Raw genomic sequence first — 9,903 nt, forward strand, 5'->3', positions numbered from 1 at the left:
ATCTGCCCAATATAGTAATAGTGACCCCCTATATTGGTGGCCCCAGTAGTAATAGTTACCTCCTAGATTGGTGGCCTCAGTATTAATAGTGACTCCCTATATTGGTGGCCTCAATATTAATAGTGACCGCCTATATTGGTAGCCCCAGTAATAATAGTGACCGCCTATATTGGTAGCCCCAGTAATAATGGTGACCTCCTATATTGGTGGCCTCAGTAATAATGGTGACCTCCTATATTGGTAGCCCCAGTAATAATAGTGACCGCCTATATTGGTAGCCCCAGTAATAATAGTGACCCCCCTATATTGGTGGCCTTAGTAGTAATAGTGACCCCCTATATTGGTGGCCTTAGTAGTAATAGTGACCCCCTATATTGGTGGCCTCAGTAGTAATAGTGACCCCCTATATTGGTGGCCTCAGTAGTAATAGTGACCCCCTATATTGGTGGCCTCAGTATTAATAGTGACCCCCTATATTGGTGGCCTCAGTAGTAATAGTGACCCCCTATATTGGTGGCCTCAGTAGTAATAGTGACCCCCTATATTGGTGGCCTCAGTAGTAATAGTGACCCCCTATATTGGTGGCCTCAGTAGTAATAGTGACCCCCTATATTGGTGGCCTCAGTAGTAATAGTGACCCCCTATATTGGTGGCCTCAGTAGTAATAGTGACCCCCTATATTGGTGGCCTCAGTAGTAATAGTGACCCCCTATATTGGTGGCCTCAGTAGTAATAGTGACCCCCTATATTGGTAGCCCCAGTAGTAATAGTGACCCCCTATATTGGTGGCCCCAGTAGTAATAGTGACCCCCTATATTGGTGGCCCCAGTAGTAATAGTGACCCCCTATATTGGTAGCCCCAGTAGTAATAGTGACCCCCTATATTGGTGGCCCCAGTAGTAATAGTGACCCCCTATATTGGTGGCCCCAGTAGTAATAGTGACCCCCTATATTGGTGGCCTCAGTAGTAATAATGACCCCTATATTGGTGGCCTCAGTAGTAATAGTGACCCCCTATATTGGTGGCCTCAATATTAATAGTGACCGCCTATATTGGTAGCCCAGTAATAATAGTGACCTCCTATTTTGTTGGCCCCAGTAGTAATAGTGACCCCCTATATTGGTTGCCCCAGTAGTAATAGTGACCCCCTATATTGGTAGCCCCAGTAATAATGGTGACCTCCTATATTGGTGGCCTCAGTAGTAATAGTGACCTCCTATATTGGTGGCCTCAGTAGTAATAGTGACCTCCTATATTGGTGGCCTCAGTAGTAATAGTGACCTCCTATTTTGGTGGCCCCAGTAGTAATAGTGACCTCCTATTTTGGTGGCCCCAGTAGTAATAGTGACCCCCTATATTGGTGGCCCCAGTAGTAATAGTGACCCCCTATATTGGTGGCCTCAGTAGTAATAGTGACCTCCTATTTTGGTGGCCTCAGTAGTAATAGTGACCTCCTATATTGGTGGCCCCAGTAGTAATAGTGACCTCCTATATTGGTGGCCCCAGTAGTAATAGTGACCTCCTATATTGGTGGCCCCAGTAGTAATAGTGACCTCCTATATCGGTGGCCCCAGTAGTAATAGTGACCCCTATATCGGTGGCCCCAGTAGTAATAGTGACCCCTATATTGGCGGCCCCAGTAGTAATAGTGACCCCTATATTGGCGGCCCCAGTAGTAATAGTGACCCCTATATTGCCGGCCCCAGTAGTAATAGTGACCCCTATATTGGCGGCCCCAGTAGTAATAGTGACCCCCTATATTGGTGGCCTCAGTAGTAATAGTGACCCCCTATATTGGTGGCCTCAGTAGTAATAGTGACCCCCTATATTGGTGGCCTCAGTAGTAATAGTGACCCCCTATATTGGTGGCCTCAGTAGTAATAGTGACCCCCTTTATTGGTGGCCTCAGTAGTAATAGTGACCCCCTATATTGGTGGCCTCAGTAGTAATAGTGACCCCCTGTATTGGTGGCCCCAGTAGTAATAGTGACCCCCTGTATTGGTGGCCCCAGTAGTAATAGTGACCCCCTGTATTGGTGGCCCCAGTAGTAATAGTGACCCCCTGTATTGGTGGCCCCAGTAATAATAGTGACCCCCTGTATTGGTGGCCCCAGTAATAATAGTGACCCCCTATATTGGTGGCCTCAGTAGTAATAGTGACCCCCCCATATTGGTGGCCTCAGTAGTAATAGTGACCCCTATATTGGTGGCCCCAGTCTGGCCGCTCAGTAGCAATATTGGCCCCAGTAATATTAACCCCCTCAGTAATAATCCTACAGTAATATTAACCCCAGAGAAGCCACAGTAATATTAAGCCCACAGTAATAATAGCCCTCCTGATCATTTCATTCAGTCAGCGGCTGCTTTCCATATGACTTCTGTCCATGTATTTCATAAACCGCATATAGATATAGATACAACGGGGCCAAAAATTAAAGGAACAGCCGGTGGCTCTCAGAATAGAAATTTAGCTTGAAGGCATTTTAGGGCTTATACTTTTTGGAAGATAAGGTTGTCAGCAAGAGCGGTAAAAGTAATGGATCCAACAGATTCTTATCCGAAGAGAGATTCCCAACAAATGTCTGGATCGGTAAAATCTCCCATGATCACCATCTTGGGCTTCTCTGAGAGTTTGGCCATCTGATGTAGAAAGAGTTCCTCCATATCTTCTGCTTGTCCCGGCGGCCTATAGTAAATGCCTACAATGGTGTCCTTCCTGTTGTTCTCTCCTTGTGTTCTTACCCAAACAGTTCCTACAGAACTCCCAACTCTGAAGCTTGAATCTCTGTGGAGATGAATGTTTTCCTAACATACAACACAACACCTCCTGCCCTTTTATTAGGTCTGTTTCTTATAAATAAGTTGTATCCTTCAAGCGTTGTATTCCAATCATGTGTATCATCCCACCAAGTGTCCGTGATGCCTATGACCTCATATTTCTCTTCCTGTGTTCGGAGCTCCAGTTCTTCCTGTTTGTTTCTCATGCTCTGTGCATTTGTGTAGAAACATGTTAGTTTGTGATCGGGGTCTCTTGCTCCTCTACTTTCCTTCTGAATTGTTTTTCTTTGTTCTTTCTTTCCACTTCTAATAATAAGGTTCTCAAATGTATTAGTTAGCTGTAGATTTTTGCCTCTCACTTCCCTTCCCATATTGTTGTAGTGTAAAGCTCTCCTAATGAGTGAAGCAAGGCGTCCACCAAATATATGCTTACCTGTCAGTAAGGTGCAACCCGTCTCTAGCAAGCAGTCCATCATATAGGTAATTCACTCCATGGTCTAGGAATCCATGCCAGCACCATCAACATAGCAGTTGTTCACCTCTAGAATCCTGTTTCATATTCTTATTCCATGGGCATACACTGGGAGGATGGATGAGAAGACCACCTGTGATCCTAGTTCCTTCACCTTCTTTCTGAGGTCTTCACAGTCTCTGCAGATAGTTGTAAGGTCCTTTTTTGCAGTGTCATTTGTCCCTACATGTATTAGTGGAATGGGTGGTGTTCTATAGGACTGAAGAGTCCTGGAAGACGGCACACCTCTCATGACTTGTAAGGACTGCAGACAGTGGCCTCTGTTCCTCTCAATACATAATCCCCTACAACCACCTCTCTCCTCCTCTTCACAATAGCACTTCTTTTTCTCCATCCAAGAGGATTGTGTGTACTTACTAGTCTGTTTTTGGGCAAAATCATTTCTTGATGAACGTGTTCATTTTTCTCCTTTGTTAGAGCCTGGTACAGGTTCCTGAGCAGAATGGGTGCTGACTAGAGATGAGTGAGCCCGCTCGTTTAAGGCTGTTGTTTGAGAGACCATCGGTCTTTTCGAGTAACTGCTTTCTCGTCTGAGCACCATGCGGGGGGTGGCGGCAGGGAGCTGGGGGGAGAGAGAGCTCTCCCTCTCACTCTCCCACTCCCCCCAGCATGGTGCTCGGACGAGTAAGAAGTTACTCGAAAAGACCGATGCTCTCTCGAGCATGAGCCTTAAACGAGCGTGCACGCTCATCTCTAGTACTGACTCCCAATTCTCCTTCTTCTCCTGTATACCCTTATACTCCTGTGTAACACCCTCGTTGTATAGCCTTTGTATATGTATATATATATAATATTTGCACTGCTAGACTTTTTTTATAATCTGTAATTTATTAGTCAAGCCTTGTCCGTTTTAAAACAAACCATAATTTAGAAGAGATTGTGTTTGAATTCATAGTCTGGGTTCCAGCTTACCTTTGCAAGTTGGTGGTGGCAGCGTGTGTATGAGCGGCATTGTAGATTGTTGGAGTGCGTTAGACCGGATCACGGGGGGATTTGTGCTTTTGGCCTGCATGAAAGCTGGTTCCAAACCCACCTGTGGTCTGGCGATTCCTCACAACCTCGCTAGAGTGATTGGACTCTACCATGACAAATTAGATGCAACAGTTAGAGCGATTGTCTTCCCCACATAGTTGTGCAGGGTCTGTTTTTTTGTGAGACGTCCTATAGTTTCTGTTGGTACTGTTTTGGAGTAAATACAACTTTTTGATCGCTTTTATATTTGATATTTTTCTTGAAGGCGGTGACCAAATAAAGCGCAATTCTGGCAGCATTTTTTTTTTCTGGTGATGTTCACCATGTGGTGTAAATAATGTGTTATTTTGATCTTTTGGACTTTCACAGATGCAGAGATGCCAAATCTGTGTTTTTGTTTTTTATTTAGATTTTTTTATTATAAATATGGCAAAAGGGGAGGGGTTACCCTTTTTATTACCTTTTTTTATTTTTTTTAATAAAACATTTTTAAACTGATCTTTACAGTTTGTTCTTGTCGTCGGAGAGGACAAGAACTTGCGATGCTTTGATCGCTCCTACAGAAATAATGTAATGCTGGCATTACATTATAACACGATCTCACAGGTAATCTGCAAAGACAGCCCTGGGGCTTTAAGAAGTTCCCCAGCTGCCATGACAACTACACAATAACCCGTGATCTTACTGCGGGGGGCAGTGCGGGACCCTAAACATCAATCGCAGCATTTAAATATTGCTTTCAGAATTGACAGAGGCATTTAAAGGATTAACGGCTCCAATAAGCGGTGCTGCTTATCGAAGCTGTTGCAGGTGGGTGCCAGCTGTAAGAAACAGCTGGCACCCACATTGTATGGAGTGCGATCAACCTGCGATAACCCTCCATACATACCCCGAACCTGCAGGATGTAACTGTTCTTCCTGCAGAGTGAAGGGAAGCATAAGGTCTAGATCACGTGAGGTCATTATCCCCCTCTACTCTTCCTTGGTCAGACCTCATCTGGAATACTGGGTCCAGTTCTGGGCCGCCACTTTATAAAAGACATAGACAAACTGGAGCAAGTTCAGAGAAGAGTTACCAAGATGGTGAGCGGTCTGCAAATCATGTCCTATGAGGAACGGGTAAAGGATCTGGGAATGTTTAGCAGAAGAGAAGGCTGAGAGGAGACTTAATAGCTGTCTACAAGTATCTGAAGGGCCGTCACAGTGGAGAGGGATCAGCCCTATTCTCATCTGTACAAGGAAAGACTAGAAGCAATGGGATGAAACTGAAGGGAGGAGACACAGATTAGATATTAGACAGGGGGGGTGATCAATGAGTGGAACAGGTTACCATGGGAGGTGGTGAGTTCTCCTTCAATGGAAGTGTTCAGAGGCTGGACAGAGATCTGTCTGGGATGATTTAGTGATTCTGCTTTGAGCAGTGGGTTTGATCCAATGACCCTGGTGGACCCGGTGGACTCTATCATTCTATGATTCATGTAAATCACCAGCAATGCTACCTTGGGATGGGGGACATATTATTTATTTAACTATGAAATAATGGTCGGGAGCCCTGTCAAATTTAGGATTAGAGGGTTACTGTAGGTTCAGGGAAGAGTAGCCTACTCTATCGTCATGTCATCTAGGGATGGAATACTGTACTGCACTTTATACTCTCATTCGAAACTGATGAAAATCTGTAATGCCTTGGGATGTGCCAGTGCACGCTATCATGATATGTTAATGTGTTGGACCAACCTGCTTCAGCAGTACTACATCTCTAAGGGTTTCCTTCATGTCTTCCCCTTTCTCCTTTCCCTTATCTTTTAAAGCAGTTTTTTTTAATTATTTTTTTTAATAATATAAAAATTTTCTTAGTTCCTCTGTGGCACCTGAACCTGCTACAATTTGATTGTTTGTACAATATACTGCATTGCTTCTGTATTGCAGTACATTGTAAGTTTATTGTTCGTCTATTAAGCCTGCTATGGCAGGCCTGGGAGTGATAATTTTACTCACGTCCAATGTTGACTGCTGACAGCTATATGAAACATCTTTATAGCCCCCAGTTATGGAGCGTGCTCAGTTCCACAGCCTGTTGTATATCCCCATCGCTGATACATGACAGATATATACATCATGTGTTGTTAAAAGCTGTATTCAAAAATAATAAAATCTCTATTGTTTTTTTTTGTCAGATAATTGTACCAGACACTCAGAGGGATGTCTGATATCTTCAAAGGATGGTGGTATCTCACAGGATTTGTATGAAGAGCAGGTCATTTTCCCATATATACCCTCAGCCCTTCACTGCACAGATCTGTCATCTGATCCTCTTACACAACGCCTGTCTTCTGATTCATCACAGCCTGATAAGCAGGAGAAAAGTCACACAAAGGATGTTGATCATCAAAAAGCTCACACAGGAGAGAAATCGTATTCATGTTCAGAATGTGGGAAACGGTTTCCTCGTAAACGACAGCTAGTTAGACATGAGAGAAGACACAGAGAAAAGCCGTATTCATGTTCAGAATGTGGAAAATGTTTTACACAGAAATCGGACCTTGTTAGACATGAGAGGATTCACACAGGAGAGAAGCCGTATTCATGTTCAGAATGTGGCAAGTGTTTTACTCAGAAATCATATCTTGGTATACATAAGAAAATTCACACCGGAGAGAAGCCGTATTCATGTTCAGAATGTGGGAAATGTTTTGACCAGAAATCACCTCTTATTATACATAAGAAAATTCACACAGGAGAGAAGCCGTATTCATGTTCAGAATGTGGGAAATGTTTTGCTCATAAACCACAGCTAGTTATACATGAGAGAGGTCACACAGAGAAGCCGTATTCATGCTCAGAATGTGGAAAATGTTTTACCCAGAAAGCAGATCTTGTTAGACATGAGAGAGTTCACACCGGAGAGAAGCCATATTCATGTTCAGAATGTGGGAAATGTTTTACTCAGAAATCATATCTTGGTATACATAAGAAAATTCACACAGGCGAGAAGCCGTATTTATGTTCAAAATGTGGGAAATGTTTTACTCAGAAATCACATCTTGTTCTACATGAGAGAGTTCACACAGGAGAGAAGCCCTATTCATGTGCAGAATGTGGGAAATGTTTTCCTTTTAAATCAAAACTTGTTATGCATGAGAGAATTCACACAGGAGAGAAGCCATATTCATGTTCACTATGTGGGAAATGTTTTCCTCATAAACCACAGCTAGTTAGACATGAGAGAAGTCACACAGAGAAGCCATATTCATGTTCAGAATGTGGGAAATGCTTTACCCAGAAATTAGACCTTGTTATACATGAGAGAATTCACACAGGAGAGAAGCCGTATTCATGTTCAGAATATGAAAAATGTTTTCCTCATAAATCAGACCTTGCTATACATGAGAGAAGTCACACAGCAGAGAAGCCCTATTCATGTTCAGAATGTGGCAAGTGTTTTACAAGTAAATCAACTCTTGGTAAACATAAGAAAATTCACACAGGAGAGAAGTTGTATTCATGTTCAGAATGTGGGAAATGTTTTATTCAGCCAGCAGATCTTGTTAGACATGAGAGAGTTCACACAGGAGAAAAGCCCTTTTTATGTTCAGAATGTGGCAAGTGTTTTCAACTTAAATCAAATCTTGTTCTTCATAAGAAAATTCACACAGGAGAGAAGCCGTATTCATGTTCAGAATGTGGGAAATGTTTTACTCAGAAATCACATCTTGTTCTGCATGAGAGAATTCACACTGGAGAGAGGCCCTATTTATGTTCAGAATGTGGCAAGTGTTTTAAAGATAAATCAACTCTTGGTAAACATAAGAAAATTCACACAGGAGAGAAGCCGTATTCATGTTCAGAATGTGGGAAATGTTTTACTCAGAAATCAGACCTTGTTATACATGAAAGAATTCACACAGGAGAGAAGCCCTATTCATGTTCAGAATGTGGCAAATGTTTTATTCTGAAATCGCATCTGGTTGTACATGAGAAAATTCACACCAGAAAGAAGCCATACTCCTGTCCAGAATGTGGGAAATGTTTTCCTCATAAATCACAGTTCATTATACATGAGCGAATTCATACAGGAGAGAAACCATAGTTATGTACAGAATGTGGCAAGTGTTTTATACAAAGGAGAGAAGCTGTATTCCTGTTCACAATGTGGGAAATATTTTTCAAATAAATCAAGTCTTTATAGACATTAGAGAAGTCATATAGTAAGAAATGTGTAACATTCAGAATGTAATTTTTTTGTATGAAGATATTGATAAAGTACCCTCCATCCCCCAGCTCTCTAGTATCAATCAGCTGCCATTCAGGACACTAGAAAGTTGAGCTGGCATCCACCCCCCTTGTCTTTCTCCTCACACCCTTGATATGCATTCTTTCTCAGAAAGTTTTTTGATCATGATGGCAATAAGGTTAGCTAGTGACAGGTAGATACTAATTACCCCCCTGACGGTAGGGACACCACTGATATTTTTCGTAGATGTTTGGGCACTGTGACTGCTAGTGTCTGTATCAAAGGAGAATTTTATATTGGAGGTTATTGATCATACGAAGGCCCCAGCTCAAATTCCGGTACATTTTCAGAACTGAGTGGACACTGCAGACCAAGTGCAGTTACTCAGATCTCTGTGCAACAACCAGAATTGCCTATAGGCATAGCTGAGCTTCTGCTCCCTATCTTGCTTAGTATGTATGGATTGGTAAATTCCTGATAATAAACATTATAGCCATATCTTCCTGAGAAAATATGGCCGAAATATTAAATCAGGATTTCCTACGGATTTTCCCCATATATACTCAACCAGCCTTGATAATGTCAGAAAAAGACCAGCAGGGGTGTGGTTTGTCGGAGCCTTTAAAAACTAAGTGGGTTCCTTATCCAAATTGTCAGGCCTACGGAGAAACGCATCGGTGTAAGGACTTTGCTATTGCTTCAGTGACTTCACACAACCAGGAATTAGACCAAGATACAGCCCTTTGTTTTATTTTGTTCCGGTTTATTTTAAAATACTGTTTGTTATATATGCCTGTATAACCTTAACTCCAGTGTAACATCCTTTTCTGTATGTTCTTGTATATATATTTGTAATCCTAGTCTTTTTTTTTTTTTAGACTAAATCTGCAATTTATTAGTCAAGTCTTGTCTGTTTTAAAACAAGTCATAACTTTGAAGATTGCGTTCATAATTTATAGTCTGGGTCACAGCTTCCCTTAACAGCTGTTGGTGGCAGCGAGCGTATGTGGGTATTGCAGAGTGCAGGAGGCAGTATAATGGATCAGGGGGTTATGTGAACTTTCGCTTCGCATGCGTCCAGAAACCCGGGAAAGCTGGATACCAATTGGCTTGTATTCTAACAACTCCGCGCTTGCAATCCCTCTGCCATGACAAGTTGGTACCAGCGAGAGCAATCAGAGTAGTTGATCTGTGTCAACAACATCTTTTTGTAATTTGGTGAAGTCACACAGGAGAGGAGCTGTATTTATGTTCAGACTGTGGAAAATGGTTTCCTAATGAATCACTTCTTGTTTGACAATTCATACAGAGGAGAAGCCGTATTCACATTCATTTTGTGCAAAATGATTTACTCAGAAATCACATCTTGTTACATATTATAGAAGTC

The 9,903-nt window shown here is 42.3% G+C and overlaps 1 protein-coding gene across 1 annotated transcript in view; it reads left to right on the forward strand.

Annotated features, from left to right (window-relative positions):
* The window catches only part of LOC136627258 (zinc finger protein 271-like), a 32,590-nt gene extending 23,218 nt beyond the window's left edge, over positions 1-9,372 (forward strand). The window contains exon 9 of the mRNA XM_066602193.1: positions 6,460-9,372. Coding sequence (XP_066458290.1) covers positions 6,460-8,372 — 1,913 coding nt within the window. The 3' untranslated portion in view covers positions 8,373-9,372. The remainder of the gene's footprint in view (positions 1-6,459) is intronic.
* The last annotated feature ends 531 nt before the right edge of the window (positions 9,373-9,903 follow it).

Source organism: Eleutherodactylus coqui, chromosome 5 (genome assembly GCF_035609145.1).
Source record: "Eleutherodactylus coqui strain aEleCoq1 chromosome 5, aEleCoq1.hap1, whole genome shotgun sequence".
Classification (NCBI taxonomy): domain Eukaryota; kingdom Metazoa; phylum Chordata; class Amphibia; order Anura; family Eleutherodactylidae; genus Eleutherodactylus; species Eleutherodactylus coqui.